The sequence below is a fragment of the Dinoponera quadriceps genome, unplaced genomic scaffold, assembly GCF_001313825.1.
Source record: "Dinoponera quadriceps isolate SergipeBrazil2010 unplaced genomic scaffold, ASM131382v1 scaffold475, whole genome shotgun sequence".
Classification (NCBI taxonomy): Eukaryota; Metazoa; Arthropoda; class Insecta; order Hymenoptera; family Formicidae; genus Dinoponera; species Dinoponera quadriceps.
In genome coordinates this window covers 273,163-288,793 of record NW_014554738.1, presented here as the reverse complement: position 1 = coordinate 288,793, position 15,631 = coordinate 273,163, and the positions used below count along the sequence as shown (strand labels likewise).

General features: G+C 49.3%; 1 protein-coding gene across 9 annotated transcripts in view; it reads right to left on the bottom strand.

Moving 5' to 3' along the window:
- Positions 1 to 4,183: 4,183 nt before the first annotated feature.
- LOC106741207 overlaps positions 4,184 to 15,631 on the bottom strand; it is a 94,685-nt gene continuing 83,237 nt past the window's right edge. For 8 of the 9 annotated variants that reach the window (XM_014612965.1, XM_014612967.1, XM_014612969.1 and 5 more), the window contains 7 exons: positions 10,806 to 11,120; positions 10,198 to 10,574; positions 9,327 to 9,596; positions 8,428 to 8,944; positions 5,938 to 8,177; positions 5,571 to 5,758; positions 4,184 to 5,211 (listed from right to left, as the gene is read on the bottom strand). In XM_014612965.1, coding sequence (XP_014468451.1) covers positions 4,497 to 5,211; positions 5,571 to 5,758; positions 5,938 to 8,177; positions 8,428 to 8,944; positions 9,327 to 9,596; positions 10,198 to 10,574; positions 10,806 to 11,120 — 4,622 coding nt within the window. In that variant the 3' untranslated portion in view covers positions 4,184 to 4,496. The remainder of the gene's footprint in view (positions 5,212 to 5,570; positions 5,759 to 5,937; positions 8,178 to 8,427; positions 8,945 to 9,326; positions 9,597 to 10,197; positions 10,575 to 10,805; positions 11,121 to 15,631) is intronic. The other variant, XM_014612970.1, reaches the window with a different exon arrangement.

Genomic DNA, 15,631 nt, shown 5'->3' with positions numbered 1-15,631 from the left:
TTCTCGCTTTTCTAAATAAATATTTGCGTTATGCATCCGTGTGTGTCCAGGTAACTTCTGAAAGACGTCTTAAGAAAAGCGCCCTATTTCTTCGAACGTCTTTCAGACCGTCTTTCGGGCATTTTCAAGACGTCTTTCAGAAGCCTCCGCCGCCGCGTGGCTGTACGCCTGTTGCGTGCATGTGTGCACATATTTATACATACATACATATATATATATATATATATATATATATATATCCACCTCCACTTATACTCTGGAAGCATTCGACAGTTTTGTCGGGAGTAGCTTTTCCATTTTGTACAACAACGAGGAATCCTCGAAGGCGTGCGCCCGGTGATAACACGGTGCTGCTGTTACGCCGTATTCCGCGACAAAGAATCGTCGTAAGGGAGAATATCGTCGGGAAATCATTCCACGCGCGTCCCATCACGCGGATGACGATCGGTTTCGCGGCGGTTCGACAGGCTTTAAGAGAAAGAGAAGGGGATACACGTACTCGTACTAAAAAAGTGAGGAAACAGAACACTCGCGCGTTTCCGGAACCGAAGCGTTCGCGGCGGGAAAATAATCGAGATGAGGCGGGGAGCGAGGGAGGGGAAACGGGGAAGACCGATTCGTTCGCGAGGACGCGAACCGCGAGTCGAAAGACAGAATATCGGCGAATTTTCGCACGCGAAGATCGGATTATTCCATACGTGGGAACGTCGTGAAAACGAAAGGGGGAGAAAACTCCTCCCCCTCCCCACCTTGTATTCTCTATCGCGAGACCAATCGATAGTTTAGCAGCATAAGTAGAGGCAGTTATCTTTTCTCTTTTTTTTTTTATTCGAGCGCAATCTCTGTGAAATCTCGAGATCTCAGTCGCGCGATACGACGACGCGGAATACATTTTTGGTTTTTTTTTTCGTTGCACTGGAAGAGAGCGACTCTCTCTCTCTCTCTCTCTCTCTCTCTCTCGCGATGACCAGGGCTCTTGGAGAAATCAATCGAGCGATGACGAAAATGACGAAGGCACGCAGTTGAAACTACATCGCGCACGTGTGCAAATCAAAGATCGAACTGTGCGAAGTTGCGCGGCACATGTGTACGCGCGCGCGCGCGTGTGTGTGTGTGTGAATGCACGTATGCGAGTGTGCAACGTGTGTCGTGTTGACACGTGTTCGGTTATTCGATGCGTATAATACGTTTGGGTTCTTTTTGTTCGAAATAAATAAAATAAGTCCACATATAATCTCGTTTTTGCGGATAACAATTCCACCAATTTAATCGCCTGTGTTTTTATATCGTTTCTTGTCATTTATCAATAAGAGAACGTAGTTCGGGAGCGGGGCAGGGGAGTGAGGGCGAGGGGGGCAGAGCAAAGTTCTTTCTCCCTAATCAGTTCGTGGCTGTCTAAACCCCTAAATGCTAGCTACGTCGATCTTTACGGCTAAACCTAAACTCCTTATGTGATAGCATACGGATAATCTAGCCGATATTACTTCTCAACTTAGAAATTAATATTATTATATATTATGTACAACAATTATATAGAGGTTACTGCTTCCTTCTTCTTTTTCACTGTTTTTTTTTCTCTCTTAAACCCACTTCTCACCAAGAAGAGAACGACGTTAAAACGTTGATTCATCGTCAGAACACGACGAGTTAAATTATACTCGCGCGATCTCTCCCTCTCTCTCGCTCTCTTTGTCAAAAACACACATACACTCTTTTCTTTCCTCTATTTCAAACTACAAGCTACGCTTTGCACTGGTGTAATAACAGTTGAACCTATTAATTCCAGATACATCACAGATTCATTCCAAATAAAAACACATACGCCCCCCATCAGCGTTGTATACGCAGCGTTTTCGTCGCAGCGTTGTATATTATCGCTTAACGATTATACATCGTCTTCATCATTATGTACAAAAGAAGCGTCTGTATCGTGTGAACAAATATGTATATATTTATATATATATGTGTGTGGGTGTATGTGTGTGTGCTGAGTGTATATATACACACACATATATGTGTGTGTGTGTGTGTGTGTGTGTTTTCTTTAGAAGAAAAATACTAATATTAATTTTCTTGCATCTCTTAATTATACAAGTCGTAGAATCAATTAAAAAAATCTGAAATGACATATGCCGTATGAGTTAAATAATTAATCAACTCAGTACAGATGCGATGAACATGATTATATGAACACAAATATTAACATATGTAGAATTGAAAGGGCGTCATTTACAGCTTGTATTAAATTACATTGTTTTTCTTTTCTCTTTCACCGTATAATATATATACACATACAAATACGTATGTATATATACATATATATATATACACATAAGCGCACGCCACACATCACACAGACAGACACACACGTTCCGCAGATCGTACTTGCGCGCAAATTGGCAGCGGTTTTGCGGACAGACCAAGCCTAAGTCAATGTCAAGGAAACAAGAAAAAAGAACGGAAATAATTTGCCTGAATTAAATGATTGAAGCCTTGCACGCGCGTGTGGTATCAACAAAAATAGGTCATCGCATCAGGTTATCGAAATGTCGGCCAATTCCTTTTCTTCTTCCTTTATTTCTTTCTTCTTTCTTTTCGCGAAACGAAGCATCAAACGTACATACACGTCCCAGCGCGAGTATAGAGTGACTTAAAAAGTGGAAAAAAAAAAATACAGGCGAGTATACATTATTTAACGATTGTAACTACCTTCCCTTCTTCTTCGTCATAATTTGAGTTATTACATTTGCTAGTCGGTGAAGTAATGAGTTTCGCAAGCTAGCCAAGTTGCGAACTGATCTTTCTTTTTCTCTTTCAATCGATCGTTCTCTCTCTCTCTCTCTCTCTCTCTCTCTCTCTCTCTCTCTCTCTCACTATTATCTCTTTCTATTAAAACTAAAATATGATCACGCATGATTAAATCTTCCAAAAGGCGTTTCTTTAAAATCTTGGCGGTCATCGGATATCATCAGTTTCGCGCAAACAATTATATATATATATATCATCTATATACATATATATATATTTATATACAATTATATATATTGTCAATGCATTATATATATAATTTGTATTATATATATATATATATATGTATACATATGTTATATATATATATATATATATAATATGTGTCAGCATTATAAATTATACACCGCATATAACTAATTAGCAGGTAAATGTGTTCGTTTTTACGCGTTTAACCGAAAGTCTGCGACACACCACAAAAGGCGATAAAACGAGTTATTCATTTCATAAATGTTCGCCTCTCTGGCACACCGCGGGAATGATTCTTTGATTAAAAAAATACAATGAAAATTACAAAATTTACATAAAACAACGTGTTGTGTTGGGACTTCGTTAAAAACATCATACCGCTTGATCCTCGTCCGGTTTCGAGGAGATCGAGAATTCTTGTATATGCATATATCTACACACACACACACACACACACACACACACACACACACACACACACACACACACACACACACACACACACACACACACACACACACACACACACACACACACACACACACACACACACACACACACACACACACACACACACACACACACACACACACACACACACACACACACACACACACACACACACACACACACACACACACACACACACACACACACACACACACACACACACACACACACACACACACACACACACACACACACACACACACACACACACACACACACACACACACACACACACACACACACACACACACACACACACACACACACACACACACACACACACACACACACACACACACACACACACACACACACACACACACACACACACACACACACACACACACACACACACACACACACACACACACACACACACACACACACACACACACACACACACACACACACACACACACACACACACACACACACACACACACACACACACACACACACACACACACACACACACACACACACACACACACACACACACACACACACACACACACACACACACACACACACACACACACACACACACACACACACACACACACACACACACACACACACACACACACACACACACACACACACACACACACACACACACACACACACACACACACACACACACACACACACACACACACACACACACACACACACACACACACACACACACACACACACACACACACACACACACACACACACACACACACACATATATATAAAAGAAGAAGTCTCTTAAATTAGATTAGGGATTTGGCGACCGATGAAGAACGCAATGGCCTCTGCGACACCCATAAGCGTATATATATATATATATATATATCGGTTGAATCGTCCAATACTCGAATAGATTCTTGCAGGATTCATTTCCCCCCAAGGAAACATGCGTCACAGTATTATTTCTCGCAAACTAATTTTACAAAAGAACAGTAAGTAGCGATAGCACCACGCGATTACCGACGCGACTATCAATCCTCGTCCGAGAGTGGCTCGTATTGCGCCGAGAGCAACGGCGCCGGCTCGGGTTGCATCTGTTCGGACTTTGTGACGGTGGCGGAGACAGTCGACGTGGCGGTGGGTGGCGGCGCCGGCGGTGGGCCCGTGTGCACGCCTAACGCGCTGAACGGATAGAAATTCGTCGGCGCCGCCGCCGGTGCGGGCGGTGGTTGCGGGGTGGTCGCTTCGTCGACCACCATTTCGCCGCCGGTGGTGCCGCCGACGACGGACGGGCTCCTCCTCTCCGCGTTCGCCACCGCCACCTTCTCGTCCGCCGTTTTGTCGCTGACGCCGCCGCCGCCGCCATTCCGGTCGGAGGAAACCGCGGTACCGCTGCCAGCAGCAGCCTTATCGTCCTCGGACGTTCGCATCACTTCCACGATCTTGTTCTTTACGTAATCTAACGGCGACAGATGGGGCTTGTTGGAGGGTGTACCGGAAGTGGATGTGGCAGTGGTCGATTCGTAGAAACGACGCCCGTAGTGATTGCTGGTAGCTTCCGGGGGCGAGACGGGCTCGACAGAATGCTGGAATTGTTGCTTCCCCACGGAGGAGGACGCTGATTGATGCTGCTGTTGCTGCTGCTGCTGTTGGGCGACGCGTATTATCTGACGCTCGTCTCCAGTCTTCACCGAGTCCGGCTCGTTCATTTTCCGTCGTTTCCACTGATCCTCGGGAATTTGGTATCTGCGTGATAGGAGATGAGAATTCCTCGGTTATTCACAAAGTATACTTTTTAACGATTCCAGTACACACACACACACTCGTATGTACAAGGTGTTGCATACAGATCGGTACCACGCACTCTGTGCAATTGCGACATGAAAGTTTGTCCGTCAACCCCGTTTCGCAAGTTTAATTTGAATCCTGCAATAACACCGTCTTCCAAAATGTCATCCTTCCGTGACGCGAAACGCTTCCCCTTTTTAAAGGATACAACGTGCGTGTATCGCGCTAAACGATGACGGACGAGGACGAATAATGTGTGCGTGTGTGGAAGAACAGTTTGATCGAAGTAACGCTTTACGAAAGGGAGGTGAATTTACCCGGTGTAAGGTCTGTAAGATGAGTGCGGCGGGCAGAAATCTTTCGACACGATGTGCTCGACGTGCTCGCCGAGAGTGATCGCTTTGTTGCCTCCACTTCCATTTCCGCTGGCACCGCCGCCCACTCCGTCGCCCGCAGGACTGTGCGCAATACCGTTGGATTCTTGCGCGGCCTCGCGATGAAATCCCTGAAGAGAACGAGAACAGAATAGACACGCGTTTTCGATTCGCGTTCAACAACACTCGGTGGTGCCGCGCGGTCCGCCGCTGCAGCAAATGCGCGGATTGGAAACGCGACGAGACACGGGAGGGGGGAGAGGAAAAAGAAAGAAAGAAGAGCGGGAGCGAACGAGAACGCTCACCCTACCTGGAAGAGGCGATCGCCCGCGCGCGTAGGCTGATTAGCAGAGGACCCGCTACCGCCGGAATTCTCGACACTCTGATTGATCTGATGCGTTATGATGGCGTCGATTAGACTAGCGGCGGTCAGTGTCGACGACGAGTCGTTCTGCTGTTGACCGGACGAGGACTGGCTCTGCCTGGACGACGACTGCTGCTGATGCTGCTGCGACTGCTGCTGCAACCGCGATGACTGCTGGGAGAAACCGCTGTTCAACAGCCGCGAGGAGTCCCGGTCGAGCTGCTGCTGATCTCTGTATATCTGATGCGCCATGTGCCTCCTCTCCGCCTCCATGCGCTGCTGCTGCATGTGCTGCTGGATCTGCTGCTGCTGCATCTGCTGCTGCTGGATCTGCTGGAGATGCTGGAGGTCCCGCTCGCGCTGCTGGATATCCTTCTCGCGCTGCTGCTGGTGGATCGCGAGCCTCTGCTCCTGCTGCTGGATCTCCTTCTCGCGGTGCTGCTGCTGGACGATCAGACGGTGCTCCTGGTGCTCCTTCTCGCGCTGAGCGGCCACCACCATCTGATGCCGGAGCTCCTTCTCCCGCTGCTGCTGATGGACGGTCATACGGTGCTGCTGCTCGTGCTGCTGCATCTCCTTCTCCCGCTGCATGGGCAGACGATGCTCCACCACGTGCTGCATGTCCTTCTCCCGCTGTTGCTGGGCCAGCCGCTGGGCGTGCTGCTCCTGCTGCTGTATCTCCTTCTCGCGCTGCTGAACGACCAGACGATGCTCGACGAACTGCTGCTGCATCTCCTTCTCCCGGTGCAGTCGGTGCTCCTCCTTCTCCCGCAGATGCGCGAGATCGCGCTCCCTCTCGCGGTCGCGCTGCTGATGGTGATGCGCGACCGCCGCCGCCTGCATCCTGTGCTCCGCCTGCATCGCCATCCGGTGCTCCTGCAGCCGCTGCATCTCCTGCTCGCGGAACGCCCGGTTGTTGTCGACGTAATGATCGGCCAGCAGCCGGTCGGCCATGGTCTTGCCGAGGCCCTCGTGGCCACCGCCGCCGGCGGAGGCCGCCGGATGCGGCCCGTGGGGGTGCGGCACCGGAAGACTGGGTTGCTGCACCGCCACGTCCACCAGGCTGGAGAAGGCCTCCAGCCCGGGCGGCGGTTGATAGTGCAGCTGCTTCTGCGGATTGTGCCTCTGGATGACGCCCTGCCGCGGCTGCGTGTGCGTCTGAGGCGGCGGCGGCGGCGGCGTGCTCGCGTAGTACAAGGTCGAGGGAGGCGGCGGCGGAGGCGGCGGCTGCTCGTTGCTCTTACCGGCGGCCGTCTCGCCGGCGCCGGCCGCCGTCCCCCCGCCTCTCGCGCGCGCGTGCATCTGCTGGCTGGTGATGTAGTCGTTCATGATGATCTGCCGGGAGGAGAGCTGCTCCATGGTGTAGCTGGGCGGCGGCCGGCCGGAGTACGAGTTGTACTGGCCGGCACCGCCGTGACTCACCACCACGGCGGCCGACGCCGGCTGGCCGCCGGCCTGCCCCGCCGGCACGCTCCCCCCGCCCCCGGTCACCGGGGAGTGTCGGATCGCGCGATGGTAGTCGTACATCGGCGCGCCGCGCTTGTCCACCGCGAACGGGTGCACCGGTGTGCCCTGGGTGATCGAGCCCGTCTCCTTTTGCCCGCCGGCGCTGGCGTTCACGACGCCGCCCCCGGTCGTCGCGACGCTCACCGTCGTCGGGTTGCCGCCGGGCGGCGTCATCTGCCGCAGCAGACCCTCGTAGCGCGCGGTCGAGACCGGCGTGCCGTGCGTGATGGAGCCGCCTTTGTGACCGGGCGTGCCCAGTTTCGGCGACAGCTTCGGGTGAGGCGGCGGCGGCGGCGGCGGCGGCACGGACACTTTGTTCATCTTGGTGCTGATGGCCGCCGCCTGCGGCCGAGGAGAAGACGCGTACACCAGCGGACTCTTCGCGCCCCGACCCTGTTCCGGGTGCGGCCCGTGCGAGTGATAGTAAGCGGCCGACGGCGGCTCCTGCCGGTACAGCGTGCCGGTCGGAGGCTTGTGCAGGTTCTGCAGCGAGTGGTTGTAGTCCTGCTGCTGCCGCGGCTTCTTGATGCTCAAGTCCAGCGTACCTTCGGTTTCCCGGAGCGCCTGTTGCACTTGCATCACAACCAGCCCTTCCTTCGGGAATATGTCCGACGACGACGAAGAGGTCTGACTGCTCGGCGCCGTGGGGGGACAAGGGGTTATGGTAGCCTGCATCTGAGCTGGAGGGAGAAGGAGAGAATCAATTCCGCGCTAATCACCACCGGTCTCTGGAGAAGGATGTTAAGAATCATTGTAAGCGAAAGGAACGGTTCTTCGGCCCTTTTTTAACATTCTTCAATTTCGAACGAAAGGACCGTCCAGAGTGGGAGAATCCAATCGGCACTCTACCTTTCGGGTGGAACTTTGCGCCCGGAAAAACTCGAGCACGTCACCGCGAATAACGAAGAATTCGAAACGACGAGAACTTACCGAGCTTTGGGCTGGGTGCAGAACGATGACCATGATGCGGTCCTGACACGACAGACAGCGTCGCCAAATTCGAGTCTCTATTGGACAATGAGGTGTTCGTCATGCTCGAAGGCGGCTTGTAGCCACGCACAAATGTTATCTCGTGACGATGAACGTCCGCCTTTAATATACTGGTTATCGTCGGCGTGCCGGAACTATTGGGACCGGACGAGCCACTATCAGCTGGACTATTGACCATTGGACGCTTCAATTGCATCTCGATAACTCCAAGCATAAGATCCTTCACGGTAAGAGGATTGGAATTGCTCGTTGTGGAAGGCGGCGAATGAACGACAGGCGGAGGTTGTTGTGGTTGTTGTTGCTGCTGCTGCTGTTGTTGTTGCTGCTGCTGCTGCTGCTGTTGTTGATGCTGCTGCTGACCCTGTTGTTGCAACGGCGTATTGCTGGCACTCGTCAGTGTCACAACGACGCTGTTATTATCTAAGTCAGCACCACCCTGACCTTCGTCCGCTGTCTCCTGAAACAATTAGCGCACCTCTATCAGACGGTCCTATCGTACGAAGGCATTGTTTTATATTCGAAGTATAGTTGCCATTGTTGAGTTCAACGGAGACGAAAAACCGATGACGTATATATCGTAAAAAAGAAATGTTACGTCAGACTGATAAACATCTTTTAACAAACGCTTCGCCGACAACGTCAACTTTTATTCTTGCTTTTAATGCGATGGGAATTTCGGATTTGTCATCATGATATTAGGAGACTCGAGATTTCGAAACAATCTGCGACAACAGCACGGAACGGTATCAACGTTTTTCTTATCGAGCGTAATCGGCAACGAGATACACGAGATGAGAACGAGACGAGCTTACTGGATCAAATTAAGAGCTTTGTCTTACCGTGGCTGAACTGTCATAATCCTCTCTGGCGCCACTGGATGCTGCGGCAGTACCTGCGCTGCTGGAAGACTGATGAGACGATCCAACGGATGGGACTAGGGATACCACAGCTATGTCCGAGAGTTTCTCTCCAAGCTTCTGGTCTGTGGATCGTTGGAAGGACATCGGTAACGAGGATGACGTCGAGGAACCGCCAGGTACCACCGACGCGTTACCGGTCATGGTGTTCGCCGGACTTCCCGCGCTGGCTGTGTCGCTCGAGTCGTGAACCTGTACGAGGGAAAATAATGAAACCACATTTTTCTCATCACGCGTCTATACGTAATGCACATATTCATGTGTACTGATGTGTACATATATATTATTTATTTATATATGTGCTGCCTTCCCCCAGACCTCGCGGAATTTTCTTCTTATTGAATATATCGAAGGAAGTCATTGTTAATAACGACTTTTCATTTTTAACCGAATATATTGATAAACCATGTAATTCAAATATTAAACGTTTGCTTATAGGTAATGTGATCAGTTTTCATAATTTAAGAATATTGTCCTGCAACGGCTCTAAGAATTCTCCGTTTTTTCTATACAGATTCCATTCGTCGGTATATTTCTATTTGAAAACTGCTTCGTATCAACACTCATCAGCGTTCTCTCTCTTCTCACTTGTCGATCTCTCTTCAATTTCGTTCGATGCTTAAACTGACAAAAACTTTGTTCAATATCCGTGAGAAAAGACCCGTGAATATAAAAGAACCGCCTAATATTTCAACAGCTGCTAATAAAAAAAAAAAGGTGACGTGTGGGTTGATAAAAAAAAAATCTCCGATGCTGATAAAATATTCTGTATCACTTGTATCAACGAACTTACGGCTAATTCGTCGCAACTACTAGTGCTACTACCACTCTCCTCTTCGTCCGTCAGGCATGGTCTTCGTTCTTCCCCCAACGATTGGTAATACTCGGCCACGACCTGATCGAGACACAGCTTCTTACGATTGGCAAAGTAATAATTCTTGCACTGATGATTAGTTTTCCCGGGTATCTGCTCGGCGACCTTCAGCCAGTTGGTGCCGTGTTCACGCAACGCCTTACGAAGTAACTCCAGTTCCTCGTCGGTCCACTGGCGTGACATTAAGTCAACAACGTCGTCGGACGTTTCGGTACCGCCGGCGAGGTGCGGCGCCAACCGTCGCGATATTCGACTGAAGCAGACCGAGCAGCATTTCGTCGCGCTATTCGGTATTTCTGTAACAGAACGGGCGAAACATTTAACACGTCGCAATAATGATGATAACTATAACTATATATATATATATAAATTTTCAAAATAAAAAACCGGAATTCAAAGGATTAAATGTTATATACAAAGTGCGTATAATTCTGTGGGAATTCTGTGGCGGCTAATGTATCGCCGTGGCGATCGTCTTCGAGCCGCTTGAAACTTCTCGTTATCAGCGCGGCAGTAATTGTACTCACGGAATTCCTGAGCGATCGGCTCTCGGATCTCCGGGGGCAGGTCGAGCCACTTCGACGGTAACGCTCTCAGTCGCTTCACCCTAGCCTTCGAGCTGTTGTGCAGATTTGGACAACCGGGCAACGGACAGGCGGTGTAACGTCCTCGGACAGCCTTGCATCTGCAGGTGTTGCAGACGCGCGCGCCAGGTAGCACCTGATCCTCCCGCAGACCGTATTGCGACGCTTGGCTGCGCGGCAACGCACGGCTGTGGTTGTTCCCCTCGACGACATTTTGGCACACCGTGCAAGCGTGCGGTCCGATTTGCCTGCCGCTTTCTGGAACCACAATGCGAAAGGTCGCATGGTGATAATGATGCTGACAATAATGACGACAAATGATGATAATCGGCATGAAAAACGCCGCGAGGAGAGCACACGTTTGCGTGCGAGAAAGGTGGCGGACGGTCATTCGGGCGATATGATTTTTCACGTATAATGTAAAAAATTTTCAAGAGTAATCGTTCAGCTTATTTTGCGCCACCCTGTACATACAAAAGAGCATCACGTTGAATTGGAATCGGTGGGGAATTTAAATTCAACATCAGCGAGATGCAGGGTCAGTTCGACGGTAGAAACTAATGCCTAACTGCATGTGTTTAAAACTGAGAAAAGTGTTTCGGCGCGCGTGACACGCGTCGTTAACATTATTTCCCTCCCGCAAGAAATTATTATTCTCTACCAACATCCCTATACAGATTTTATACGGCCAAAATTAACAGGTTACAGGTCGCTAATTTCCCTTTTTAACTTCCTCTAAGATCGAATGGCATCCTAAAATAATGCTATTATCGTTATAAGCCTCTTTTTTTAAATAACCACTTGGTAATGTCGCTATTTTTTAACTGATAACGGTTAAGGTAATATAATTACATCTTCTGAGCAACGGTGACGAATATTATTGTCGTTTAATCGTTGTTCATCGTTACTCTGCACATGTATAATACACATACATGTAAATGAGCGGCAGCAAGTAGCGAAGGAAGCCTTAGAAATTTGGTGGGGATTTAGCGAGAAATTAACGAGAATCCCAAGGACTTGTTCTCTGAGTAACAATAACGAGCCAGCTACTTTCAGCATTTATAATCGACCGAGTTACTTTGGAAAAGTGATACATTTCGAAACCTGTGCGCGAGTGATTCCGGGCTTTTCATGATTGTCCTGCGCGCGCGGCCAGCCAGCCGTTCGTTGATACACGGGGCGCCGTCGAAATGTTCGGAAATGAGAAGCGTGTTTCTCGTCCCGGTGCGGCCCGTGCGCGAGGACGATAAAAATCAAATAAAACGTGAAAGCACGCAAATGATATGCTCGCCCGGCCGCTCGCTCGCTCAATCATGCGGGTATGCGTGCGATCTTATCACGATGCAATTGCAATATGGCACACGCTGTCGCTAAAAACTAAAAGGGGATATTGAAATGATTTCGCGTGTGTCCTGTATTCTGGTGAAATATAAATGCGCGCGCTCGATGCGGCCGGAGTCGCAGCACAACACACGACGATGTGACGCGCTTGATCGCGAGTGACGTTCGCGCGCTGCCGGAATGCAATTCCCGGTGAAGCCGAACGATGTAAGTCGCGAGCTTCGTCCCGCGGAACGTGTCGGAAATATTAATAAAATATTAATCGCACATGCGTATGATCGCAAAATGACCCGGACGCTAAATCAAGTTGGAAACGCAGTAAAAACAGTTCTGTTTAAAAACAATTCTGTTGGTGCAATTGGATTTTCCATTGTATATCTGGAGACGAAATCCCGGCCGTAAGAACGGAAAGACTCCTATAGGAAGTGTCTGTTCGGCCAATCACGCACCTTTATGTCGAAAACTCGCGATATATAATAAGGTGCGCCCAAACTTTCAAAGTCGATTTCCTCGCGAATATTTGAAAGTTACATCGAGTGGTTTTACCGTGCATCAGTGTAACACTATAACATATTTCAAGTTCAGCGAAATCCGAGAGAACGGTCTCCGGTGCCCCCCTCCCCTGGAAGTCACGCTAACCGAGGCACTACTTCTCGTCAACGAATTTTCAGTTCTTACGATCGAGTTTTCATCTGGTCCTCAGCCGGTTGCAGAAACTGAGTTACTTCCCGTGCAATTCTTCGAGATATCGCAGCCAGGTTCAAAAACTCCGGGATACTCTCGAACGTATCGATACGAAATTTTCGACGTCATTGCGCCTAGAGAATGCATTAATCGGGTTTTCAGTCGCTTCCGCTCCTTCGTCGATACTGATTCTCCCAATCGAATCGTACGCTGCGTGAAATATCGAAACGCACGTGAAATATAGGTGCTGAGGAGAATCTACGCTTCAAGTCCTATGTGACGAAAGTTCGACGAATGCTCTCCGAGGCTGCCGAAATGGGCAGAGTTGCTCGCTGTAATTTCCTTCTAGCCTCCGAACAGTCCAGATTTGAATCCGTTGGACTACTATGTGTCATTGAACGAGTGGCCAACAAGTCGAGACATCCCGACGTGACGTCTCTCCAGGCCGCAATCGAGGCGACATTCGCCAATACGGACAAGGACGCGTTGCAGAGAGCGTGCCGGCGCTTCAGAACGAGGATCGAAGCAGTCATCGAATCAAAAGGGGCTTGTATAGAGTAATTTTACCCTAAAAGGATACTACTAGTGATGCACAAAAGGTTTTTTGCAATTTTTACCATATTGACGAATAGAAATTTGTTTCAACGAATTGTTCATTTCGTTCGGATTTCGGGTGGCGGACCCTGTACATAAACGTGCGTGCACGTGATTTGTGCACGGTGCTGCCGCCGCCGTTATTTGGAGAATGTACTCACATTTATTCGCTATGAAATATGAGTAAATATGGTTAATCACGAGCTCTGTGCGCCGGTGAATTCGAACGAAAACACGAAGAGTGGGAACGCGTGCCGGTATAGTTGATGTACAGGCCGAGAAGAGAGGCAGAGAGATAGATAAATAGATGGATAGATGGATAGATAGATAAGTGGAGATAGGGGGAGAGAAAGCGAGAGAGAGGAGGGGAAGGGGGAGAAGGAGAAAGAGAGAAAGAGACGGAAACGGAGCGAGAGACAGTATAATTACCGAGACTCGGCTAATTAAGGACGTCCAATTAAAAAGTTTCCCCCGTTTCATTCGCTCGTTCGTTCTTAGTCGCGCAAACGTCGGTATCGCCATTCGCCGGCGAGTTCTAAGTAAGATCGCTTTGGTAGTTCTGTCCCTGCGCGAAACGCGTAAATTTGCTTGCGCCGACAATTATCGCGTCACGCGAAATTGCACACCTAATAATCGCGACTGCGGTCCCGTCGCGAGCGGGGAGGATGGAAAGGGGTAGAAAGAGACGGAGAGCGAGCGAGAGAGAGAGAGAAAGAGAGAGAGAGAGAGATGCATAGACGCTAAAATACTGTCGGTATGTTGACAGACGTGCGGCATCGATGAACCGTCTAATCTACCGTCAACGTCGCGAATTGCAATTCGAATTTCGAGGATACGCGATTGGCCAAATTTATCGAGAGACAGCTGCGAAAGTAGCCGATCGAAGTAAACGTTCGTGAAATCTTAAGTTACCAACCGCTACATTAGATCAGATCTCGATATTTTAAGCTTCCGTCGTGCGGAAAAACGCTTCGTTTAGTTACCGGGTTAACGCCGCGCGTTTTTCACGCAGCTCCGCTTCCGACCGTTCCACATCGCACTTCTTCCCGAAGAAGCGAACTTCGGAATGTTCGCGAGACAGATCGATGAAGGAGTCTCAGCGGCGCTGACGCAAAAGCCGAGTTAATGTAAGCATTATCAGCTCCGCAGCCTCCCCCCCCCTTCCCTCCGTGTGTTTTCGCATTTTCAAAGGTAACCGCCGATTCTACGAACGTTACGATCTGCAACACTCGCGGAGAATCACACGCTAAAACGTGTTCGGGATATTCGCTTGACAATCGTGCCCGGCGGGAACGCGCATGCGACGAACCAACCAATCAACCGAGCGATCGGCCGACCGACCGACCAATCAACCAACCGAGCGTGCAGGTGTGCGCGCGTGGTTCTAAGGGTTAATCTAATTCAACGAAAATTCCGGATGAAAATCGGAATTAAACGACGGCCCTGCTCGATGCTACTGCTGTGCAAATTATTTAACGCGCACGTTCCCCCGCGAAACTCGCACACGCACATACACACACACACATAGTCCGCGCGATAAATTGGTGATCACCGCTGCTGTATCCCGACGGATGCGCGCTTCTGCTCTCTCTCTGGTGACCTGTCACGGGGGCACGACACACACACAAGTGTGAGTTGGCCCTTCGTGTCTTTCAGTACGTGCGCGGGATTATTGTTGACACGGAATCGAGAATGACGGCAACGATAACGACGGCTAACGAGCGCGCGAGAATATCGTAGATATTCAGATTGGAAGAGTCGCTCCCCCTCCCCTCCCGCGGCCGAACGGGCGATCTCACATACACATACGCGCACGCATACACACTCTGCGCGCACACACATGCATGCACAGGGTGTCTGAGGATTCAAGGCATATAAATAACGCACATGCGCAGATAGAACGGATCGAGCCGGTCAGGAAAGTTACTCGGTATTTTATTTGACAAATTTTGCAGTAGTTGTTGAGAAATTAATCAGACGCGAGCGAATAAGCGAAAAACGATAAGATCGATTTTGCAGGCATGTAAAAAGTAAGATAGCTTTCAGTTATTAAGATGTCTCTTGCTTCTCTTAGGTTGATAGGTTAGTTTTTCTTAATTAAGTTAAATTTAAAGTTAACGGCCCAAAATTAATTTAATTGCGTTTTAAAA